Source organism: Pelodiscus sinensis, chromosome 28 (genome assembly GCF_052426305.1).
Source record: "Pelodiscus sinensis isolate ZL-2025 chromosome 28, ASM5242630v1, whole genome shotgun sequence".
Lineage (NCBI taxonomy): Eukaryota > Metazoa > Chordata > Testudines > Trionychidae > Pelodiscus > Pelodiscus sinensis.
This window is the reverse complement of record NC_143079.1, coordinates 12345420-12370196: the sequence shown is the minus strand read 5'-3', so window position 1 is coordinate 12370196 and position 24777 is coordinate 12345420. Positions and strand designations below refer to the sequence as shown.

The following is a 24777-nucleotide window of genomic DNA, read 5'->3' as shown; positions in this document are numbered from 1 at the left end:
GACATTGTTCCCATGGATCCCAAGCACCAGCAGGGCCACAGGTGGGAGTGGCAAAGCCAGTGGGGCTGGGGAACCCCACAGGGGCCGCCCGGAGACCAGGACTCGGGGCTGGCAAAGCCAGCAGCAGGTCGACAGCCCTGGGATCAAGTCTTCCCTCAACCGTCTCTGACGGACGCTCCCAGGGTCCCATGGCCAGGCCTGGTTCCTCTCCATCAGCTTTCTCCTGGCTCTGCCCCCTCCCCAATTTATCCACAACCTTCCTGAGCCGGGGGCCCCAGAGCTGGAGCCCTGATCCCTGGCCCGGCACAGGGGTCACCTCCCCTCTCTGCTCCAGCCTGAGGTTCCCGCTTACCCAGCTCCGGTCACATCGGCCCTTTGGCCCCGGGGGGCCCCGGGAGCTCGTGTGCAGCCGATTCTGCGCCACACCCCCCCAGATCAGTTTCAGAGTCACGGCTCCCCAGGTACAGTCCCCCCCGCCGAGGCACACGCCCTGGGTTCTTTGTCCCCAGACACACCCACGACCTGTCCTCCAGCATCCGCCCCTCCTCCAGACCCTGGGTCGCTGCAGGGTTCATCCCTTCGTTAGGGATGATTTGATTTCCTCTTCCAGGTGATTAATAGGGATGTGAACTGGCACTGGGCCAGGAACCGGGCCCCGTGGGAAACACAGGTTTGATGAGGCGGTCCCTTCATTTAAATGTGGAGACTCTCGGTCAGTTTCAGTCCATTTCAAGTGGGCCGTGGTCATTTCCACAGGACTCCTGTGGGCAGGGCCCCGTGGCACTAGGAGCTGCAGGTGGGCAGAGCTCAGTCTGAACAGAGCCGGGAGAAGTGGAGACGATTTCTCTGGGCCAGTGGCGGAGCCAGGACTAGAACCCAGTTCTCCTCATGCCAGATCCAGCCCTGCCCTCCCTGGGGAGACACTGGTGATGTTTGAGACGCCTGCCCCCAGGCGCTGGCTTTTCCCCCCACCGTTTATATCTCAGCTGGGGGCTGCCCAGGCCACACCAGTAACACTCCTGTCTAGGGAGCCATGCTGTGGGGGCATTGCCCCATTTCACAGAGGGGGAAACTGAGGCACAGAGCAGCGGCAGACCCCAGCTGGCAGCCTCACACACCGAGCCCCTAAGGGGCTGTGGAATCGATGGCTGATTTAGTCCCCTTCTGCTAACGCCCTTCGAAGGCGGCTGTGGGGCTTTGCCAGGACTCGCCTGGACTTTACCCATGAAGGGCCAGAGCCCAGACACGCAGGAGGGGCGAGTCTGCAGTTAACTGGTGAGCAATTCGCTCCAGGCAAGGCCCCCGGGATGAGCTGGCCTAGGAGGGTTGTGGGCAGAGCTCAGGGGAGTCGGGCAGATCCACCACCTCACGAGGCCCAGATCTCCTGCCTGCCCTTCCTTTGGTTTACACACCAGAGCCTCGTCCCAGAGCCCCCCTTGTCCTTCACCCCCTCTTTGTCCCAGTGAGCCCCCCCCTTGTCCTTCACCCCCTCTTTGTCCCAGTGAGCCCCCCCCTTGTCCTTCACCCCCTCTTTGTCCCAGTGAGCCCCCCCCCTTGTCCTTCACCCCCTCTTTGTCCCAGTGAGCCCCCCCAGCACCTCGGGGCCCAAGTGCCACTATGCGGCTGCTTCCCAGTGAGGGGCAAGAAATGCTCCTTGGAAGGGCCCGTCCCTGGGGCTCTCGGTCCCCTTCTCAGAGCAGCACCCAGACGTACCCGCTGCAGCACGTCCCCCTTCAGTCCCTGGCACACGGGGTTCCTCTGCGGCTGGCCCGCTCAGCCAGCGCCACTGCGGCCTTCTCAAGGACAATGAATTAGCGTTCCCCATCGCGTGCGCTCACGCCCCGGGCGGCAGCAGCAGGCTAGAGAAGAGTCCTGCACAAAGACACTAACTCCCCTGTCCAGGGCTCCCTGAGGAGCCTTCCTGTCATTCCAGTGATGTCCCGTAAGCAGAAGCTCCATTACCGTGACCAGGATGGACGTCAGACTGAGGCCTGGTCTCATCCTGGTCACCTTGTCAGAGTATTGGCATTGCATTCGCTGTCTTCCAGTCTTCTGGGGCTTCCCCAGGGAAAATCGGTTTTAGCCGGCCCACTTGCTCCTCGGCCAGCTCTTCTAAAACTCTTGGATTCCAGCTCTCTGGAGCTGGACGTTTACAAACGTCTCACTTTAGAAGCATCTGTTTAGCTTCCCCCTTATATACTAGTGCCAAAGGACTCCTGGTTTGTGCTGAAACAGACTAACACGGCTCCCAGCTCCCCCTCTGGACATGGAAAGAGAATTATCACATGATGTGACTCCATCACATTCCCCCAGGCACAGGACGCGAATATGCACTGAACTCTTCTGCCTTTTCATTGGTAGCTCGACCCCTGCCCTGTGGGAATGGCCCAACCCCACACCAGGACTCTTCTTGTTCCCACTGCGCTTTGACAAGCCCCCTTCTCACCGTGCGAAGCGCGGCCGGCCGCAGATCCCACTTTGCTCCATTGCGCTGACAAGTCAGTGGCAGAGTCAGGGACAGAGCCCAGGGGGCGCCTGCCCGGCGGGACGAGGGTGAGCTGAGATACGTCACTTGCGCAGCCGAAGTACCCGAGCGTGGCCTTTGGCGCCGCCCGCCCTGCAGGAAGTGGAGGGGGAGGCTCTCCCTGCGGCTTCGCCCACCCCGCGTGGAAGCAGAACGGCCAGCACCGACCCGAGCGCCCCCACGTCCAAGAGTGTCTTGACCAGACCCGCCCGCTCCCAGCGACCTTCCCCGAGCCCTGCTCTCACCAGCAAAGCACCGCTCCCTCCCAGGAGCCCTGACCCCCAGCTTCCTCACACGCCCTGGGAGTCCAGACTCACTGTCCCGCCTCGTCCCTAAGAACTTACAGTGGGTGGGACGGGAAACTGAGGCACAGAACAGTGCTGGGACTAGAACTCAGGTCCCTAGAGCCCCAGGCAGGCTCTGGGAGTCACCTGGGCCTGCTAGCCACCAGAGGGAGAAGAGTGGCCCCTCCCCCATCTGCACGAAGCTCTGACCCTTTGCTGGAGCCCCCGGCTGTCACCGCTGGCTCCGGGAGACGCCCTCTCAGCCGCCCAGGATGGGGGCCTGGGGCAGGGCCAAGCCCCTCCCCCTGCAGGAGCCCCCGTGGCACTACCGTAGTGACCGGAATAAAATCGACCCTCGTGCAAGAGGGACTGCACACGGCCCACAGCCCACGCCTGGTGCATTGTGGGTACTGGACTTCTCTCTCTGGTTACATTTTAGCAGCTCCTGGGCCCTGCAGGGAGATTCTTGGGAGGAGTCGGCTCGGGAAGGGGCGGGAAGGGGGCTCTTTGGCCGGCATGCAGGAGTAACAGGAGGACGGGACAGAGAGGCCCCAGCCCCCAGCAGGGACAATAGCTGACTTATTCCAGGCTCCTTTGTCCCGGACAAACGAATTATGACAGCTGGGGGCGCAGGGGAGTCAGCGCAGGGGAGTGGGGGGCTGCTGGGAATTGCCAGCAAAAGGCAGGGGGCGCTCCTGGGTGGGGGCGGGAGAAGGCCGGAGCCGGGGCGGGGGTGCATCAGGAGAAAGGGAGCTCTCGTAAGGCCAAATCCTGCTGCCGTGCGACTACCAGAGGCTGCGGATTCGCACCGACGGGCTGGTCCCAGCCAGGGGTGAGTCTCAGCTCTGGACCGTTCGTCTCCTCATTCCAGGGGCGCTACGGACGCACAGCAGCCCTGCCGCTCCAGAGCAGCGCCTTGGTCCCATCGCCTCGCCTGCCCCAGCCCACTCGCTGCTTTAGAAGAAAGGAGAATATTCCCACTGGCAAGTCAAGCAACGGTTGGGGACGTTCCTGCCTGACCCCTCCCAGCAGTGATCGGATGACACCCTGGAGCAAGACAGCTGTTTGGTCCTCTTCCAGTGGTATTCTCAGTCATGGCCTCCTGCAGCGGTGAGTTCCACAGGTTGGTCTCAAGTTATTCCCAGTCATCCTGTGGCCCTTCCTTGGTTGAGGATGACACACCAGGTTGGAAATGATCCAACAGATGCTAAGGCAAACCTAATAGCAATTCTTTGCCTTTCCTTCTCAAAGGCCTCTGAGCATTTCAAGATCAATGCAAGTTCTCAGCCCCCGGGAAGGGGGACAGAAAGGTGACCGGACTTGTCCCAGTTCAGGAGCAAGTAGAGATAGGTACAGCATGCAGGAGTCCTTCTCTAACAGCCCAGAGTGAGGAACAGCACCAGGCAGCCTGCCCTAGCCACCCCTTCAGCCCTGGGAATAGAACCCAGGAGTCCTGACACCCCGGCCCCTGCTCCTCTAACCACTAGTCTGTGCTGCCTCTCCTGTTAGCCGCCCCTGGGGTGCTCCATGGGCAAGAGCAGAACCCGGGTCAGCAGCAGCCCAGCCCGCTGACTCTATTTCCCTGGCCAAGCTGCGTGGGTGTGAAATGCCGCCCGGCCGCATTCCATGTGGGCAGAGACCCTGGGAGTCTCTCTCGCCGGGGCCGCTGCACTGAGCTTGGGGGATTTCCTGGCCCACGTCCCTGTGCCCACGTAGCTGCCACCGAGGGAGCAGGGGCAGGGCCAGCAGCTGGGGCAGCCATTTGCTGAGCCCCATTTCTCTCCCTGCCCCGCAGTGAGTGCCAGCCAGAGGGGGATGGGAGCAGGGCAGGGTGCCCACTTTGCTCTCCATACACTGCACGCAGGGAAGGGCTGCGTGTGAACCCCAGAGACAGGGAAGAGGGTGCTTGGCCAGGGAGGGTAGAGAGGGGAGATCCGGGCCATGGGTTTTCCCGGCCTCCAGGTACCAGCGCAAGGGGGGAGTCAGGGATACTGAACAGTGGGGAATTCGCTGCCAGTGTGAGGAAACACAGGCCATGAGCTCAGCCCGGGGAACTCCCTGCGTAGGCATGCTCTGTGTGTACTCTGGGGGCCCAGGGGGTGAGTGCATGCTCTGTGTGCACTCTGAGGGTGCGTGTGTGCTCCGTGTGTACTCTGGGAGTGCTGGAGGTGCATGCATGCTCTGTGTGTATGCTGGGGCTGCGTGCATGCTCTTTGTGTACATTGGGGGTGCTGGGGGTGTATACATGCTCTGTGTGCACTCTGGGGTGTATACATGCTCTGTGTGCACTCTGGGGGTGCGTGTATGTTCCGTGTGTACTCTGGGGGTGCTGGAGGTGCATGCATGCTCTGTGTGCACTCTGGGGGCCCAGGGGGTGAGTGCATGCTCTGTGTGCACTCTGAGGGTGCGTGTATGCTCCGTGTGTACTCTGGGGGTGCTGGGGTGTGTGTGCATGCTCTGTGTGCACTCTGAGGGTGCGTGTATGCTCCGTGTGTACTCTGGGAGTGCTGGAGGTGCATGCATGCTCTGTGTGTATGCTGGGGCTGCGTGCATGCTCTTTGTGTACATTGGGGGTGCTGGGGGTGTATACATGCTCTGTGTGCACTCTGGGGTGAGTGCATGCTCTGTGCGTACTCTGGGGGTGCTGGGGTGTGTGTGCATGCTCTGTGTGCACTCTGGGGTGAGTGCATGCTCTGTGTGCACTCTGGGGTGAGTGCATGCTCTGTGCGTACTCTGGGGGTGCTGGGGTGTGTGTGCATGCTCTGTGTGCACTCTGGGGTATGTGTGCATGCTCTGTGTGCACTCTGGGGTGAGTGCATGCACTTTGTGCTCTCTGGGGGTGCTTGCATGCTCTGTGTGTACTCTGGGGGTGCTGGGGTGTGTGTGCATGCTCTGTGTGCACTCTGGGGTGAGTGCATGCTCTGTGTGCACTCTGGGGGTGCTTGCATGCTCTGTGTGTACTCTGGGGGTGTATGCATGAGCCTGCAGTACTTTTGTGTGTGTGCTGGGTGTGTACTCGAGGGGGGGTTGCTCTGTGTGTATGGTGGGTGTGTTTCTGTGTCTCCTGGAGGAGTGGTTGCTTGCGTGTGGAAGTGAGTGCCCCAGCGTGTGTGCCGGGTAGGGGGGTTGACGTGAGTGCAAGGGCGGGCGTGGGGCAGAGGGCGGCTGTGCGGGCCATACAGCTGACGGGGGTGGGCACTGCAGAACAGGGTCCATGACAGCCTGAGAAGCCTAGCCCCAGCCAGCCTCCCACCAGGCCTGGCTGGGCGCTCAGAAGAAGGGAGACCGGTGGGCGAGGGAAGGAAAATCAGAGCTGCCGACTCGCACCAGCGCCTGGCTCCTGGCCTCACACGCACCAATGTCTCCCCATGTAAAATGGCCGCCAGCTCCCCTTCCCCGCAGGGGACTGAAGCCAAACAGCCCTCAATCAAGATGGCCACCACTTCCCTACATTCTGGGCACCTGAGAGTGAAGCTGCCCCTATTAAAGATGGCCGCCATTGTGCTTTCCATGGACCAGAAGCCAGGCTGTGTGGGGAGGGGGGGCGGGAGAGCGCCCCAGCCCCGTGGCCTGAGGCCGGGGTGGGGAAGGCGCATGGGTGGCCAGAAGGACGGGCCTGCCCCATGGGCCGAGCGAGATGTGGGTGTGCCTCCATGTTGCAAGGCATCCTGGGTAAAACGGAGCAAGTAGAGAAGGGAGGCAGGGTTGCCAGATGGTTGAAACAAAAATACCGAACCCCCCCCCCAAAAAAACGGGAAAACATTCTGTTGACGGGAAAAAAAGGGGGGGAGGCCAAAGTTGTTGAGCCACAAAAAAAAAAAAAAGGACTCCAAGTCAGCCAAAAAAAATTAAAATCAAACAGCATGAGAAGCATGTGCCCTTAAGAGTGAGCGCAGCAACAGGGGAGCACTGCTTCCCCTCGGTCTTTTGGCCGGCAGCGAGGCCTTGGGGAACCAGGAAAGCATGGGGGCTGGGGCCGGGGGCTGGGGGTGTTGGGAGCTAGGGGAGAGCTCGGAGGCCGGGCGCTGAGTGTTTGGAGGGTTGCCAGGTGCCTGTCATTTTCGCCTCCTAGCCGGGGAAAAATTCAGAAAATAACGGACAGCTCAGGACACAGCTCAGGAGTCCGGGATTCTCTTTTTTTTTTTACCGGACGGGAGCCGAAAATACTGGACTGTCCAGGTGAATACGGGACACCTGGCAACCCTAAAGGGGGAGGTGGATTTTCCCTCCCGTCCCTGCCCCGGAGCAGGGGGAGCAGCAGCCCCAGGACATCGCAGACTGGACGGCCGGTGGAGCAGCGCCCCCAGCCATAGCAGCACTCACCAGGCGCCTTTCTCTCCCGCTGCCCATCAGCCGCTTCATCACCTGGTGGGGCCTGCCAGACATGGGTGCTGGGCCTGGCCACAGCCCCACTCGGTGACTCAGTTTCCCCTCTCACCCTTGTCTTTTCAGCTGGCAGCGCCTGGCGCACCAGGACCTGGCTCTCCTAGATCCCCTCCGAGCAGCGGCAATCCCTGCTCTGCGGAACACGAGCCAGCGGCTGGACGTCGAGGCGGGACGGGGGCGGGAGGGCCCGGTCTCGTGGAGCCTGTCGGCCCGGAGTGGCGCACTCGGGCTCACGTGGCCCAGTCCGGCCGTGGCCATTGGCACTGCCCTGCCACGGCGGGTGGGCGAGCGCCGGGGCCCGGCTGCATTGCACGGCTGCTGAGTGATACATGGCAGCCAGATCTCCTGTCAGCGCCTGACAGGCGGAAGATAAAGAGCCCCCCGTTAAATCTCACTTAATGCTGATGTTTATAAATTTATTCGGCTTGTGTTTACTGAGTCGAGAGAATGCAGCTAATAACATAACGTGCTTCATCTCCCAGGGCCCCGCTAATGAGAATGCAAAGCGCAGCTTAATTTTTTTCCCCCATTTGCTAGTTTATTTGGGAGGTGGGGGCACTTGCTGGGGATTTGAATCTGTTGTGAAGCTGCTGGCAGCTCCCTTCTGGCAGGGAGCCAGCACCCCAGGTACGGGCTGGGGCAGGGCGGCTTAGCAAGGTGGGCTTGGGTCACTCTGGGGAAGGAAGATCTCTGGGGGTGGCTGAAGTTGCCCTGGCGCTAGGTGCTGGGGGTAAGTCTGAGGTGCACCGGGGGGCCTCTCAGAGAGGGGTTGGTCTGCGTCCCAGAGGGGCTGCCAGACCCAGGAGAGCAGGGGCTCTATTCCTGGGTGACCAGAGGCAAATCCCTCCTGCTCTGTGCCTCAGTTTCCCATCCTGTTCTGTGGTTGCCATGTCTATCTAGCAGGTGAGCTTTGGGGTTGGGCAGGGGCCCATGTGTCTGCAGCCCCTGGCACCTCGGCCTAGAGAAGGATGCCAGCGCCCTGGCCAGGGGCACCTCAGCAGGGCGGTGCTGACTCCAGAGGGCTCGTCCACGCCCAAAGACGAGCTCGTCCTTGCCTGGTTCTGAGAGCCCCATAGAAGTGTGGGGAGCCGGGACTGGGACAGCAAAGGGCTATGGGTTGGATCCGCTGAGGGTTGGCTTTGAAACCGTGGCCCAGCCAGACTTGGGGGGAGGCAGGACTCCTGGGTTCTCTCCTCAGCTTTGGAGGGGAGTGAGGTGCAGTGGTTAGTGCCAGGGGCCTGGGAGCCAGGACTCCTGGGTGCTGTTCTCCGTCATCACCTCTCTGTGCCTCCCTTTCCCAGCCTATGAGGATGGGTTTGAGAGGGGTGATGTTAAGAAAGCCCTTGGGGATCTGGGGACACTGTTAAACGAAGCAGCAGCACCACTCCTGGCTCCCACTCCACCCCCAGTCTAACCACTAGGCTTCACCCCTCCGAGCTGGGACTGGAACCCAGGAGTCCTGGCTCCCAGCCCCCACTCACCTGTGCTCCAGGCAGATTGCTGTACGCTGGGGCTGGCTGGCCAGCTGGGAATCCCGTGTCTGCCTGGCTGGCGGGGCTTTTCCCTCTCTGCTGGGCTGCCCGCAGGATGCACCCCTTGCTCGTTGGGCTGAGCTGAGCTGGGGGGCGGCCTCCCCTTTGTTCTGCTGCCCTCCTCCACGTCCTCTGCCCACGCTGCCCCGCCACCTTTCCCCACCCCCAGGGTGTCCCTGGGAGCCGGGGGCTGGTTAAAGGCCGGGCTGCAGGCGCCTGGGTGTGCCCATAGCAGAGAGCCTCAGCACCAGGCAGGCGGAGCGTTCCCGGGCCTGCGTGGCCCAGGCTGGGCGCGGCGATGGCCTCGGGAGAGATCCCCTGCGACAGACAGAGGCCCCTGGTGAGACGCCCCATTGAGAGGGGGATGGAGTCACTGGCAGAGCTGGGCCCCTGGCCCACGGCTGCTGCGGCTCCGGCTGGAGAGGGGACACAGCCCCTAGAGAACCTGGAAGGAGGACGCCCCGGGGGATCCCCAGGTTCTGCTTGGCCCTGGCTGTGGGGGGCTCAGGGCTACTCCCACCGTGGGGAGCCACCTGCCCCCCAGAGCAAGCTCAGGCCCAGAAGGAGCCCACGGCCTGGCGCCAGGGAGATGTGCTGGGGGGCGTGGAGGGCTCCATGCGGGGGGGGGGGGCACCGTGCTGCAGGGACCAGAGGGCGCCAGGCTCTGCCCCCATCGGGCGGCCTGAGTCAGGGCACCTGGGATCCGGCCCAGAGCCGAGCGCCCAGGGGAGAGGTGGCCCCAGTAGCCGGATGGCTGGGCAGGCTCTGGGGAGTGAGTGCCCGGCGTTGCTGGCCCGTGGGCTGGTGCAATGCCCCTTTGCGCGGGCAGCAACACTGGCTGCGCGGACTGGGGGGCAAACGATTACGTCAGGCTGAGCCTTGATGCCGGGCAGCCGGGGCCGGCCCCCTGCGTTCAGCTCCCCGTGGGCTAGAAGGGAATAACCACGGAGCCTCCACTCCTCCCTGCAGCCAGCCCCACCCGCCTGTCACCCCTGGGCAGCCCATCATGCCACCCTCGGGTGCCCCATTGTCCCAGCTCCAAACCAGCCCCCTCGTGCAGCCCCGAGGCCTGCTTCCAACTGCCTGCAGTCCCCACCGCTGTGCCCGCTAGGCCAGCCTGCCCAGGCCTTATCCCACGGCCTCCTCGGGCCCCTCCCGCCCTGGGGGTCTGGCTCCAGCTGGGCCCCTCATCTCCCTGGGGTTGGGCCGGGTCTGTGCAGCGCCTAGCGCGATGGGGCCCTGCACCGTGCTGGGTGCTGCCACGTGTCCGCGGCACCGGCTGCTGCCCCACAGAGCTTCCATCGGTTCTTAGGCTGCCCCTGCTTCGCCCAGGCCCTGCCCGTGGCTCGGGGTGACGCTGCCGTTTGCGGTGGTCCCTGGAAGCCGCGCACTTGGGCAGCTGCCCAGGAGAAATTCGAACGCCGCCCGGCTGCGCCCACAGCTAGCAGTGCCTGTTTCTGCTGGTGGTGCACATTGGCATACGCCTGGGTGCCCATAACATTTATTCTGCACATGGATGGAAAAAATCAGAGGCACCATTGCGAGGGCACGAGGGGGCCTCGTTTGCGCTGCTGTGAACGCCTCTGTGCAGGTGGTGCAGGAGTCAGCAGAGCGGCTGCTGGCAGCAGTAGTAGGTTGTTCTCCTGAGCTGCCCAGACACACACCTGGCAGGCCCCACGCTCACACAACTGGGTGCTTCTCCCACGTGTCTGAGCCCCTCAGGTGTGCAAAGCCCCACCCCCCACCTCAGCCATGTGCGTGGGTCACCCGTGGTGCTCACGCCTCGGGGCTGAAGGGGGAACGCCAGTAGCTGCCAGCCTCCAGAGGCACTGTGCCACCCACATTCTAGGGGGGCTACACTGATGGACCAGCCCCCAGAGGGTGGAAATTCACGTCCCCCCCCGGCAGGCCCAGATGGCGTCTGCCCAGGTGTACCAGAATTGTTGCCCTGGGTGCGTGATGAGCGCACTGGGGAGGGGTCCCGACCTGCCCTACCCCCCACAAGAGGCGCCTTACTTCCCTGCCCCTGGCTTGCACCCACAGCCCCCACCCCAGCATAGACACTATCTCCCAGCAGCCCATGTTCTCAGAGGAGCCCCACCCTGCCCCCCACAGGGCAGCCCCCCACCGTGCAGACTGGAGAGCCCCCACACGCCCCACATTCGCTGCTATTGAATCCCCCCCGCACCCGCAAGTCTCCTCATTTTTTCTCATTTATCTTAAAGGCCTGGGTGCCGGGGAGGGCTGGGGGGGATCGCGGCGGAGACCCCCCCGCTCCCCCCGACGAGCCAGCCAGCCCAGCCCGTCTCACTCCCAGCAAATAGTTTGTCAGCAGCATCAGGGCAAGTAATAAATCATACGTGGAAGCAGGGGAGTGAGACGGGCCGCACGGCACCTGGGGGAGTGTGGGGGAGGGGAAGGGAACTTGGGGGGAGGAACACGTGGCAGGGGCGTTGGGGTGGGGGTGGGCAGTGGGGAGGGAGGGGTGCCAGGTGGGGGCGCTGTCCACCCTGCAGAGACAGGAGGTGTATTCTGGAGCTAGCCTTGGCTTTTGGCTCAACCCCAGCTGCCAACCCCAGGGGTGCAGAGGGTGGGGCGGGGGAGTGGAGCCACAAGGCTGGGGGGGTAGGAGTCAGGACACCTGGGTTCTTCCCTGCCTGGCGGAGGGAGTGTGCTGCAGTGGTTAGAGCTTCAGATGACTGAGGACTCCAGGGCGCGCTCAGCCTGTGCGCGGGAGGCTGGAGAGGGCCCGTCTAGGCCAGGGTCCTGGCAGTGACCCTGGCAGAGGGCAGGCCCAGAACCAAGCGTGGCAGCCACGCGGAGTCGGGTTCCCAGGAAGCAGGAGGTGTCCTCCCCTGCATCGCTGGCAATTCTCCTCATCCTAGACCCTTCCAAGCCCACGCTGAGGGCTGAGGCCAGCCTGGCTGGGAGGCTGCAGAGCCAAGTGGCCAGAGCGCTGGGCTGGGCTGGAGCTACCTCCCTCAGAGTGCCCCCTGCCTCAGTTTCCCCAGATGTGCAGCTTGGGCCGTGAGGATGGGTGCTGAGGTGGTGGGTGGTTGGATGCCTGCTGCTTCCATGCCAGGTGATGCGCAGGGCCCCATGCACTCTGGCTGGCAGGCAGTGGTGCCATCCGTGGTACCTGGCAACGTCATTTCCAGGCCTTGGCCAGGTAGTCGTTATGCAAATGAGGGGGAGGGGCACAGCGCTCAGCCCAGAGTTAGGCTGTTGCCCTCTCGCTTCTGGGGCCACCCCCTGCCTGTCCTTTGCAGCAGCCCAGAGCCAGAGGCACATGGACCCGCGTGCTGGGCTGGGAGTCAGGACATGGAGTCGGTGCTTAGGACTGCAGTGACCCACGGGCACGCCCTTTGCTGCCCCGTGACTCAGTTTCCCTTCCCATCCTGTGCCCAGTTAGATTGAAGCTCTTTGGGGCAGGGGCTCCAGCAGCTGCCATAATACCCACCAGCGACCCACCGTCTCGTCCATGTCACATCAGGGCTGGGTGGGAACCGGTCGCCACCCCCCATCTCTTCCCCCCCACTGCGGGGACCAGCCAGTTCCTGCTGCGCTGCCAGCCGGTCCCCCAGCCCTGGCTCACTAAACCAGCTGCCAAAGACTTCGCCTCCCTGCTCTCTGGAGCTGGCGGTACCCCTCATACCCGGCTGTGCCCTATGCCAGGCTGTGCCCCATGCCCAGCAGTACCCCTCATACCCGGCTGTGCCCCCATGCCCGGCTGTGCCCCATGCCAGGCTGTGCCCCATGCCCAGCAGTACCCCTCATACCCGGCTGTGCCCCATGCCCAGCAGTACCCCTCATACCCAGCGGTACCCCCATGCCAGGCTGTGCCCCATGCCCAGCAGTACCCCTCATGCCCGGCTGTGCCCCATGCCCAGCAGTACCCCTCATACCCGGCGGTACCCCCATGCCAGGCTGTGCCCCATGCCCAGCAGTACCCCTCATACCCGGCTGTGCCCCATGCCCAGCAGTACCCCTCATACCCGGCGGTACCCCCATGCCAGGCTGTGCCCCATGCCCAGCAGTACCCCTCATACCCGGCGGTACCCCCATGCCAGGCTGTGCCTCATGCCCAGCAGTACCCCTCATACCCGGCTGTGCCCCATGCCCAGCAGTACCCCTCATACCCGGCGGTACCCCCATGCCAGGCTGTGCCCCATGCCCAGCAGTACCCCTCATACCCAGCTGTGCCCCATGCCCGGCGGTACCCCTCATACCCAGCTGTGCCCCATGCCCAGCAGTACCCCTCATACCCAGCTGTGCCCCATGCCCGGCGGTACCCCTCATACCCAGCTGTGCCCCATGCCCAGCAGTACCCCTCATACCCGGCGGTACCCCTCATACCCAGCTGTGCCCCATGCCCGGCGGTACCCCTCATACCCAGCTGTGCCCCATGCCCAGCAGTACCCCTCATACCCGGCGGTACCCCTCATACCCAGCTGTGCCCCATGCCCGGCGGTACCCCTCATACCCAGCTGTGCCCCCGATGCCCGGCGGTACCCCCGTTCCCAGCTGTGCCCCCCTGCCCGGAGGTACCCCCGTTCCCAGCTGTGCCCCCCCTGCCCGGTTGTACCCCCCCCATCTGTTCCATGCCGTGGCTGGGCGCTAGGAAGGAGCATTTCCAGCTGTCGTCACAGCCGGGCTGTCGGGCGCCCCCCACTAGCGGCATCGGGCAGCGCAGGGTCTGTGTGTCCAGCAACCTCGGCCGGGGACCGCGGGCCGGGGCCGCAGCCGGGTTCGAGCAGGGCGCCAGTGAGTTGCATGTTCCCCGCCAGCCTGTTCCCCTCGGGCTAGCGCCGGGGCGGGCGCGCCGGAAGGGGGGGGCCTGACTCCCTGCCTCCCCCCATGGCATGGGAGCGACGATGAGGCTGGGAGAGCAAGACTAAGCCCCCCCCCGCCCTGGCCCCCCTCCTTGGAAGGGGGGTGACAGGCAGTGGGGCTCCCCGAGGAAGAGGCCTGAGGGCCTGATTCTGGGGGGTTGGGAGCGGCTCTGCAGACGGGGCATGAGCGGGGCCAGGGCCCTGCTGTGCCAGCCTGAGGGAGCTCACAGTGTGAATAGACGAGGGTTGCGGGGGAAACTGAGGCACGGGGCGGGTGAGTGACGCGCCCGGGCACACAGCAGAACCCGGCATCCCAGCTCCCTGCCCGGTGCTCTGGCGCGGCCCCGGCTCCCAGCCCGGTGCTCTGGCGCGGCGCGGGGGGGTCTGTGATCAGCCCGTGCGCTGCGCCGCGGACAGGGGGCGGTAGCGCGCACACAGGCCGGGCCGCCCACTCCGCGGGGGGGCGTCCCCAGGGGACCGGGAGGGAGGCGCCGGCTCAGCTGAGGAGGGCTGGATTTAATTCTATGCATCATTAAATAGTCCTCTGGCTGCGCGTCCCCCTATACATCATCCACGCCGGGCGCCCGGCGCTGACACCGCATTAGCGCGGGGAATGAATTCCCTCTTTGCGGGGAAATGGAGAGGCCGGGGCGGGGGAGGGGGGGCTCGCAAAACCAATTATCGGCGCGCTGATGAGCCCCCGCCCCCGCGCACATGCAAAGCAGCCTCCCAGCCGCGCTGGGGGAGAAAGAAACCTGGCTGGGGGGCGAGGGGCTCTGACCCCCCCGGCCCAGGGAAGCAGGCGGGGCGGGGCGCGGCTGCACGGTGGCGGGGGCCGGATCCCCGCGCTGCTGCGGGGGGGGGGGTCACAGGGAGTGGAGGGGGGGGTCCTGCGCGGGCCCCACCTTGACCATCTGCCACACAGCCGCGACTGCCCGGCCTTTCCCCACACTTCTCTGCCCGTGTGCCCCGGCTCCCCTGGGCTGTCCGGACCCGCTGCCCTGCGCCCCTCCCGGCCCTAAGGACCCTCTTCCGGGCTTGCTGCCCCGGCGGGGGGGGGGGTGATAAGCCAGTAGCTGGGGGATCGGAGACGTCTCAGGACCAGAACTGGCCAGGGAGACAACAGCCGCCCCCCCTGCCAGCAAGCTCCCTGCTACCTCCCTTGCCTTGTCTCTGCCCCATGCCCCCATCTGCCCTCTGTCTGTCTGTCCCCACGCGGCCCGTCTGTCTCCATACACTTGTATCTCTCTACCTATCCCCATACACCCATCTGTCTACCTACCCACCCTCCCGCTGTCTCTCTCCCCACACCGCCCCTCTGCCGCGCTCTGTTTCATACACCCTCTCTCTCCCCCCAGCCCAGCTGCTCGCCAGGGGTTCGGGCTGCGGGAGCCGTGGGGCAGGGGCATTTCCTGGCACCGGACCTGTGCAGGCGTTTTAACCGGGGTATTTTTCTTCCCAACACAGAGATGGGGAGCGGCCTGGCTCTGCATCAACAGCCCACCCCCCAGGCCGTAATTCACTCCTGACAGCCCCCAGGATGGGGCAGGGGCAAGGCCCAATTTCCTCCTCTTGTCTCTTTAATTAGCTGGGCCCTTTCAGCTTGGGAACGACCCGCCCCCCGCACCCAGATAGGATCTAGTGACAGGACCTGGCCTGGCTGCCCCTTTGAACCCAGCCCCTCGCCTCCAAAGGGTCACACGCCCAGCACTGGCCCCTCCCATCCAGGGGTGGAAGTGTGGGGCAGCTGCAGGGAGTGTGGTCCCCCAAGTCGGGCCGCGTGGGACCTGCACAGCTGGCTGCTCGCCTGCCGTCCCGCCGGGGCTACGTCTACACTGCGGGGAAGCCCCAGAATGAGTCCCAGGCCGGCCCCCCTTACGTGGACGCTCCCTCCATTGAGAGCCCCAGCAGGCACAGGGAGTGACTTGGAGAGGCCTGGGGAGGGGCTATTTCCACACAGCAGCAGGGCAGCGTCCCCATCCCCCCCCTTCCTGGGAAATAGCCATGTCGGGACAGGCGCTGGTCTTCGTAGAAGGAGGTTCACCCAGGTCGGGTTCGGTCGCCCCTTATTTCCAAACAACGGAATGGCCCTGGCTCATGATGTCATGAGCTAACGCTAGTGTAGACGCACCCTGGTGTCCTGGGGCCAGGCGCCGTCCCTCTGGGAGCCTCAAGCCTCAGTTTCCCCTCCTGCCTTTACTGGCCGTAGCCGGATGGTTCTTCGGGACAGGGGCTCGCTCTGTGTCCAGGCAGCTGAGATCAGGAAGGGGCCAGGCCCAGCCCAGGGCGGCCTGCAGGCCGGCTAAGCTGCAGCCTGTGTGGGTTCTGAATGGGCGACGTGGCTGAGGGTCCACCTAGTGGTGGGAACAAGGAACCGAGTCTCCTCCAGCCTGAATGGGGCCCCGGCATCCGCCTCCTCGTAGGGGCTGCCGCTAGGCCTCCCCCAGTCCCCCCATTCCGCCAAGGGGAGCACGGGCCGCCCAGCACCCCGCTGTATCCCAACCCCCTGTGGCGTAGTGGGGGGGTCTGCTCTGTGACCCGGGGTCCCCTGCGCTGAGAGGTGAGATTCCCACTGACTCACCCACACCTGATGTAGTCGGTACCTTGCTGGTCGCTGTGCTTGGGCTGGGGGTGAGCACGGCCCAGCAGGGGGGCTGCCCAAGTCAGGTAGACACAGACCCAAGGGTCAGACGGGTTGGAACTAAGGCAGTGAGGGTGCGTCTACACTGGCATGATTTTCCGGAAATGCTTTTAAGGGAAAAGTTTTCCGTTAAAAGCATTTTCGGAAAAGAGGGTCTAGATTGGCCCGGACGCGTTTCCGCAAAAGCACTTGGTCCGTGGCCAATCTCGACGCGCTTTTGCACAAAAAAGCCCCGATCGCCATTTTCACCATCGGGGCTTTTTTGCGCCAAACAAATCTGAGCTGTCTACACTGGCCCTCTTGTGCAAAAGTTTTGCGCAAAAGGACTTTTGCCCGAACGGGAGCAGCACAGTATTTCCGCAAGAAGCTCTGATTTCTTACCGTAGGAAGTCAGTGCTTTTGCGGAAATTCAAGCGGCCAGTGTAGACAGCTGGCCAGTTTTTCCGGAAAAGCAGCTGATTTTCCGGAAAAACTGGTTGGGAAACATGAAGGGAGCAGCCTGAGCGGAGGGCTGAGGGGCTAGGGGTGATGGACCCCCAAACCTCAGGGGTCTGAGGCAACCTGGGCCTGGCTGCTGTAGCCACATCAAGTCTGTGCTGGGCTGTCCCTGGGGAAGCAATAAACCCCCCTGTTCTACGACTGGCGGAGTCTGTTCTTGCTGCAGACGGGGTGCAGGATCGGGGGGTCCCCGACTCGGCATCACACCCCCTCTCTAGGGGCTTGCTGGCAATGGGGCAAGAGGGGGCACAGCCAGGTCCCCATCCCCGCTGCCCTTCAGCCCCCTGCTGAGCCCCCAACCAGCAACCCCCGCTCCGCCCTCCCCCGCCCAGAGCCCACTGCTGAGCCCCCCACCCCACTCCCGGCAGCCCCTTAGCCCTGAGAGTAAGGGCTGCACCCCCTGCTGCGTTGCCAGCCCCCTTTCGGCAGCAGCCAGGTTTGCTTGGCCTGAGTGTGGGGCTCCGGGGGGTCTCTGATGAGGGGTGATTGGATATTCCACTGGCCCCCAGGCCTAGGGTCCCTCCGTCAGCACCCCCCGCGAGCTCTCCCACACCCCCAGCCCTTCCCTCCCTCCGCGACCCCCCAGCTCTCCCCCCGCCGCTTTGCAGAGCTGTGGCGCCACAGGAAGAGAAGGGAAGTGCGTTCGGTTTCTCAGCTCTGCTTTGTGGTGGCAAAACGTGCAAGCAGCCATGCTGGGAGCGGGGGTGGGGTGTGACCCTCCCTAGCACTGGCCCCAGACGTGGGGGGCAGGCAGGGGTGCGGGCGCATTTCGCACCCCCCGGCTCGGTGCTCGGGCCAGCTGTGACACTGCTCGGGGCCCCCCACGGCCCCTGGGAGTGACCTCGGCGTGGTCATGCCCTGAGCTCGCCCCCGCCCCAAACCTCAGTGGGGTGTCCGGACCGGGAGCCCAGCGCGTCATGGGGGGGGATTCACAGAGTCCCAGCCTGGAGGCAGCCCAGCCACCGGCGCACACAGGAGTGCTCCTTGGCCCCAGGCAGCAGGACCCTGGTCTCCAGGTCTCCGATCTCCAAGGCCTCTTGGCCAGGGTGGGCCCAGGCCCCCAGCACCAGGATCCGGAACGTCGGCCACTGTCTGAGCCCAGCAGCCCGCTGGGGTCTCTGCAGCACTCACACCCTTGTCCCACCAGCTAGACACTTGTGCCACACGCAAGGGAAACTGAGGCACCCAGTCCTCACAGTCATTAAGAGGGGGCTGAGCAGGGGCGCTTGGGTGTGGCTAGGACTTGGGCAGGGGAGGGATCTGGCCCCTCGGCCCCCAGACGGGCTTCGTTGAACATCCCTGCTTGGGTGCCAGCAAGCTCCCTTCTGCACAGGGCTCCGGATACCCAGACACCCGCGACCGCCCATCTCCACGTTCGCTGCAGCTTCGGTGGGCAGGGCTTGGGCCACCAGGTTCCCATCCAGGCAGGCTCACTGCTGGGTAGGAGAGCATGGCGGGCTATGCTGGGGGGGCAGCAGGGCTGGGGAGCTGTGCTGGGGGGGACAGTGGGGATGGGAGCTGTGCTGGGGGGGACAGTGGGGATGGAGCTGTGCTTGGGGGCAATGGGGCTGTGCTGGAGGGGACATGGGGATGGGGGGCTGTGCTAGGGGTGAAAGTGGGGATGGGGGTTGAGCGGGGGGAGTGGGGCTGTGCTGGGATGACAGTGGAGATGGGGGGCTGTGCTGGGGGGCAGCAGAGCAGCGGGGCTGTGCTGGGGGGACAGTGGAGATGGGGGGCTGTGATGGGGGGACATGGGGATGGGGGTTGAGCTGGGGGGAGTGGGGCTGTGCTGGGGGGACAGTGGAGATGGGGGGCTGTGCTGGGGGGGACAGTGGGGATGGGGGTTGAGCTGGGGGGGAGTGGGGCTGTGCTGGGGGGGACAGTGGGGATGGGGGTTGAGCTGGGGGGGAGTGGGGCTGTGCTGGGGGGACAGTGGGGATGGGGGTTGAGCTGGGGGGGAGTGGGGCTGTGCTGGGGGGGACAGTGGGGATGGGGGTTGAGCTGGGGGGGAGTGGGGCTGTGCTGGGGGGGACAGTGGAGATGGGGGGCTGTGCTGGGGGGCAGCAGGTCAGCGGGGCTGTGCTGGGGGGACAGTGGGGATGGGGCCTGTGCTGGCGGGACAGTGGAGATGGGGGGCTGTGCTGGGGGGCAGCAGGTCAGCGGGGCTGTGCTGGGGGGACAGTGGGGATGGGGCCTGTGCTGGGGGGACAGTGGGGATGGGGGCTGTGCTGGGGGGACAGTGATACCCCCCCCAAGCTGCTGTCACTGCAGAAGGAGGCAGGAAACATGCTGCATGGCTTGAGGCTGGAGAAACCCCACAGCTCAGGGCTGAGGCCAGTGGGGGGAAGTGACACCGGGGGGGGGGGGGGCTGGCCCAGATCCCACTATAAGGCAGAGCAGAAGCGGCGCCCGCAGTTTGCTGCTGGTCCTGACATGGCCCCTCTGCTCCTGCTCCTCTGGCTGGGCTCAGGTAAGCAGGTCACCAGGCGCATCCCCGGCACAGCCCTGGGGGTCTCCCTTGCTCCTCCCCCGAGCCAGCAGCCCAGCTTTCTGGAGCTGGCAAAGCCAAGCCCAGACCCGGCTCCACCCCGTTCACCCAGAGCCAGTGGGGCTGGGCACAGGAAAACTGGGTTTAATTCTGGTCCACACCCTGTTGGACTATTCACCTGGCTCCTATTTCCTCAGTATCTCAGCCAGGGTCTGGGGGCGCCCGGCCCGACGGGCCCTGATCTCGGAGGGTCTGGGGGCGCCTGGCCCGACAGGCCCTGATCTCGGGAGGTCTGGGGGCTCCTGGCCCGACAGGCCCTGATCTCGGGAGGTCTGGGGGCTCCTGGCCCGACGGGCCCTGATCTCGGGAGGTCTGGGGGCGCCTGGCCCGACGGGCCCTGATCTCGGGAGGTCTGGGGGCTCCTGGCCCGACAGGCCCTGATCTCGGGGGGTCTGGGGGCTCCTGGCCCGACGGGCCCTGATCTCGGGGGGTCTGGGGGCTCCTGGCCCGACGGGCCCTGATCTCGGGAGGTCTGGGGGCGCCTGGCCCGACGGGCCCTGATCTCGGGAGGTCTGGGGGCTCCTGGCCCGACGGGCCCTGATCTCGGGGGGTCTGGGGGCTCCTGGCCCGACGGGCCCTGATCTCGGGGGGTCTGGGGGCTCCCGGCCCGACGGGCCCTGATCTCGGGAGGTCTGGGGGCGCCCGGTCCGACGGGCCCTGATCTCGGGAGGTCTGGGGGCGCCCGGTCCGACGGGCCCTGATCTCGGGAGGTCTGGGGGCTCCTGGCCCGACGGGCCCTGATCTCGGGAGGTCTGGGGGCGCCCGGTCCGACGGGCCCTGATCTCGGGAGGTCTGGGGGCTCCTGGCCCGACGGGCCCTGATCTCGGGAGGTCTGGGGGCGCCCGGCCCGACGGGCCCTGATCTCGGGAGGTCTGGGGGCTCCTGGCCCGACGGGCCCTGATCTCAGGAGGTCTGGGGGCTCCTGGCCCGACGGGCCCTGATCTCGGGGGGTCTGGGGGCTCCTGGCCCGACGGGCCCTGATCTCAGGAGGTCTGGGGGCGCCCGGCCCGACGGGCCCTGATCTCGGGGAGTCTGGGGGCGCCCGGCCCGACGGGCCCTGATCTCGGGAGGTCTGGGGGCTCCTGGCCCGACGGGCCCTGATCTCGGGAGGTCTGGGGGCGCCCGGCCCGACGGGCCCTGATCTCAGGAGGTGTGGGGGCGCCCGGCCCGACGGGCCCTGATCTCGGGAGGTCTGGGGGCGCCCGGCCCGACGGGCCCAGATCTCCAGCCCCATGCTGCTCTGCCCCTTTGCTGTGCCCTTCCCTCTGCAGGGCTCTGTGCCCAGGAGCTGGTGCCCAGGCAGTGCTTGCTGGGCCCTGAGGTCCTGTGCAGGGATCCAGACCTAGCGGCTCAGTGCGGATGGCAGCAGAAGTGCAAGTTCCTGGAGCAGCACAAGCCCCAGGCGAGCAGTGGGGGGGGGATTGTGACCTTTGCTCTTGAGTCTGTCCCGGCTCCATAGGGGCTGGGTCAGTGGGGCTCAGGCCTGGGAGGTTGAGGGGAGTGCATGAGGGGCAGGGGGCTCAGGGCTCGGAGGCTGAGGGGTCCGTGGGGGGCATGGGGCTCAGGGCTGGGAGGCTGAGGGATCCGTGGGGGGCAGGGGGCTCAGGACTGGGAGGCTGAGGGGTCCGTGGGGGGCAGGGGGCTCAGGACTGGGAGGCTGAGGGATCCGTGGGGGGCAGGGGGCTCAGGACTGGGAAGCTGAGGGGTCCGTGGGGGGCAGGGGGCTCAGGACTGGGAGGCTGAGGCGTCCGTGGGGGGCAGGGGGCTCAGGACTGGGAGGCTGAGGGGTCCGTGGGGGGCAGGGGGCTCAGGACTGGGAGGCTGAGGGATCCGTGGGGGGCAGGGGGCTCAGGACTGGGAGGCTGAGGGATCCGTGGGGGGCAGGGGGCTCAGGACTGGGAAGCTGAGGGGTCCGTGGGGGGCAGGGGGCTCAGGACTGGGAAACTGAGGGGTCCGTGGGGGGCAGGGGGCTCAGGACTGGGAGGCTGAGGGGTCCGTGGGGGGCAGGGGGCTCAGGACTGGGAGGCTGAGGGGTCCGTGGGGGGCAGGGGGCTCAGGACTGGGAGGCTGAGGGGTCCGTGGGGGGCAGGGGGCTCAGGACTGCGAAGCTGAGGGGTCCGTGGGGGGCAGGGGGCTCAGGACTGGGAGGCTGAGGGGTCCGTGGGGGGCATGGTGCTCAGGGCTGGGAGGCTGAGGGGTCCGTGGGGGGCAGGGGGCTCAGGACTGGGAGGCTGAGGGGTCCGTGGCAGGCAGGGGGCTCAGGGCTGGGAGGCTGAGGGATCCGTGGGGGGCATGGTGCTCAGGGCTGGGAGGCTGAGGGGTCTGTGGGGGGCAGGGGGCTCAGGACTGGGAGGCTGAGGGGTCCGTGGGGGGCATGGTGCTCAGGGCTGGGAGGCTGAGGGTTCCGTGGGGGGTAGGGGGCTCAGGACTGGGAGGCTGAGGGGTCTGGTCCGGTGGGGGCGTGGCTGCTCCAGGGGTGACCCTGGCTTGTGCGTGGCTCAGCAGGGCTGGCGCAGCTGGGAGGACGCCCCTGCCATCAAGTGTTCCCTCTGCACCAAAATCATGAAGAAGCTGCAGTCCCTGGTCGGCGACGACCGTGACGAGGTGAGGGCGACGGGGGCAGGGCCATGGGGAGCCCCGGGACAGAGCCCCGGGTCCCTGTGGCTGGGAGGGGCTTTCCCAGTGGACACCGGGTCCCCAGGCTCCAGCCCCTGCGGGATGGGGGGGGGCAGCAGACGGGCTCGAGGATGCGGTGGGGGGCTCACACCATGACCGCGGTGCCGGGGGACATAGGCAGCCCCACTGGCCGCCCACTCGGGTGCAGCCGCCCCCAGGCACAGCCCGAGTCTTGCCCAGGCCCTGCATCGCGCCCGGGGCCATGCCAGGGAGCGCCCCCTTCAGGGAGTCTCTTTCCCTCTTCCCGGTGCAGGACACCATCAGCCAGGCCGAGGACAAGGTGTGCCAGCGGGTGGGCCGGATGCTGCGGCGCCTCTGCCGCTACGCCATCAAGAAGTTCAAATCCCAGATCACCCAGGCGCTGGAGGACGGGCAGGATGCCAGGGGCGTCTGCACCAGCCTGCGGATGTGCCGAGGGCCCGCCCAAGGTTTTCGCGCTGTTCTCCGCCAGCTGCTGCCGCCTGAGGCGCTGTGCCCGGGAAACTGACACTGGGCTCTGCCCTGGGGCCGCAGGGGTGACCCCCCGCTGAGGGAGACCCGAGGTCCCTGTGGTGGGGGGACGAATGGGAACCGGAGCAGGGCTCCTCGGGGGCGGGAGGGACGAGCAGACACCAGGCTCCAGGCCGCTGGCGTTTACAAGCTGCCTGCACCTCGGTTCTGTAGGGCAGCCCTGGGGCGGCTCTAAGTGACCCCCACTGCCCTGGGATCCCGTTAGCCCCGGCCTGCCCCATATGTCCGGAGGGGAGCAGCACAGAGCTGGCCATGCTGGTCCTGCCCCCACCTGCTGCTGGAGGGGGGCCTCCCCCTGGGTCTGAGAGCGGGGGGCAGGGCCCTGGGGGGCAGGTGTGATGCGCCCGAGGGGGGATGCTGAGATCCTTGCTTCCCACGTGCCAGGCGCCCTGCTGCCCCCCCGCGATGCCTGTGACCTCTGCCTGACCTTCACCAGCCTGACGCTGCTGGACCTGGAGCCCAGCCGGGACCTGGGAGACGCTCTGAACAGCACGTGCAAGCGGCACTTCGGGGGGTCCCCCGGGGTCAGTAGGACTCAGCTCGGCCCCCGGGGCCAGGGGGGGCCCATGGCTCGTCCCCGCCAAGCGGGGCTGGGCAGCAGGCGCCGAGGCTCACACCAGCCTGGCGCAGATGTGGGGGCTCCTGGCTGGAGCGGGATGCCAGGACTCCTGGGCAGAGCTGGGCTCAGTGTCCCCCGGCCCCCTGCCCCTCTGTGCCGTGACCCCGCTCTCTGCCCCCTCGCAGTGCGACACCTTCCTCTCGCGCTACGGAGCCAGGCTGCTGCAGGCGCTGAGGGAGCCCTGGGACCCGCTCGCCACCTGTCTGGTAAGAGACCGGGGGCGAGGGGCCAGCGACAAGCCCGTCACTCCGGCCTCCCCGCCGGGGTCCCCTGGCTGCGGCACTGCCCCCCCCGTCCCCACCCCCGGGGGCTCTCCCCTGCCCCGCTGCCTCAGAGACACCCTGTCCCTCCCCAGGACGCAGAGGCCTGCCAGCTGCCGGAGGAGCCCGCCCAGGGAGAGCCCAGCTCTGGCACTGACATGTGGGCACAGCTGTGAGGTGAGCACCCCGGGCTGGGGGCAGTGGGGGGGCATCCCTGGGGGAGGGCAGCGCTGGGCCGTGGGCGCCTAGTCCTGCCTCGTCCCTCCCCCTGCTGGCACCACACTGACCCCTCCTCCCTCTCCAGGCCTGGGCCTGTGCCCCTCCACAGCAAGCAGCGCCCCCCAGCTCCTGCCTCCAGCACGGAACCTGCGCCCCGGCCCCCTCTGACTTCTGCTTCCCTCCCTGCTTTGGGCAATAAAGAACTGATACTGACCTGAAGTCTCTGCGCTCTCAGCCCAGGAGGCCCTGCCTCTCCCTGACCCCCCCATCCCAAGGGGCAGCCACTTCTGGGGTGGGATGCCGCGGCTGTTTCTAACCAGTTCTCACCACAGCTGCTTCTCTGCAGGAGAAGGGGCATTTTGCTTTGGTCTCCACATCAGCTGATCCTCCCAGACTAAGGATGTTAAATTGTGGTTCATTGACTAGTCAAGTTGCCTCCCTGTTTCAAAGGGGCAGCACCAGGGAGCCTGGGGTCAGCTGGGGACTCCAGCTGACCCTGGCTCCACCAGCATTTTAAAGGGGCAACACCGGAGGCAGCAAGGGCGGGGAATTGACCAGTCCTTAACATCCTTATCCCAGACCACACTCGCCTGCTACTGCCTGCTCTGCATGGCCTGGCTCTGGGGCCTTGTTCAGTGGGGTCAGCTCTGCCAGCTACAGCCTGGATCCCCACACCGCGCTCCCTGCCAGGGCCTGACCCTGCAGGGCCCCAGGGCAGGGAGACCTGGTCCCGGGGAGAGGGGTATCTCCTTAGCAGTGGGGGCACAGCTGCAAGCCCGGGGCTGAATGCTGAGGCTCTGCTCCCCTCCCTGATCCAGGCCCCCTTCAATCCAGCTCCCTGCAGGGCCGGGGGGCTGAGGTGAAGATGTCACCTCCCCCAGGGAAGGGACGGCGCTCTGGGTGGGCGCCCCATGGCTCCAGCAGGAGAGACAGCTGGCATGGGCCAGCAGCGCCACGCTGGGGACCAGCCCGCTGTCCCCCCCGCCCCACCCGCATGGGGACCCCAAGGAGGAACTGCACCCCGAGGGCCCCCAGCAGAGCCCAGCGTCCCTGTCACCGGGTCAACAGCCTGCAGGAGTCAGGACTATGGCTCCATCAGCTCTGCGCAACCCCCCCGGGGGTCCCCTCTCCCTGGGCTTAGGGGCTTTGGCCCTGCTGCCTCCTGGAACCGCCCTCGGGGCCACCAGCCCCCGGCTCTGCCCCTCGCTCCGTATCCAGGGAGCGATGCCCCCCCATTGCCTGCAGTGA

The 24777-nt window shown here is 66.0% G+C and overlaps 1 protein-coding gene and 1 long non-coding RNA gene across 2 annotated transcripts; both read left to right on the top strand.

Annotated features, from left to right (window-relative positions):
• Positions 1-3258: 3258 nt before the first annotated feature.
• LOC142820947 (uncharacterized) lies at positions 3259-7588 on the top strand. The gene is made up of 2 exons (XR_012897976.2): positions 3259-3918; positions 7261-7588. It is a non-coding gene; the product is annotated as an uncharacterized LOC142820947 (long non-coding RNA).
• A 1436-nt stretch (positions 7589-9024) lies between these two features.
• On the top strand, positions 9025-23742 carry GNLY (granulysin). Its single transcript, XM_089773739.1, has 10 exons — positions 9025-9066; positions 13435-13490; positions 18031-18137; positions 20517-20647; positions 21751-21849; positions 22175-22349; positions 22816-22955; positions 23176-23256; positions 23406-23487; positions 23615-23742. Exons 1-9 carry the CDS (start codon positions 9025-9027, stop codon positions 23484-23486), a joined length of 912 nt encoding a protein of 303 aa, XP_089629865.1. The 3' UTR covers position 23487; positions 23615-23742.
• Positions 23743-24777: the final 1035 nt, after the last annotated feature.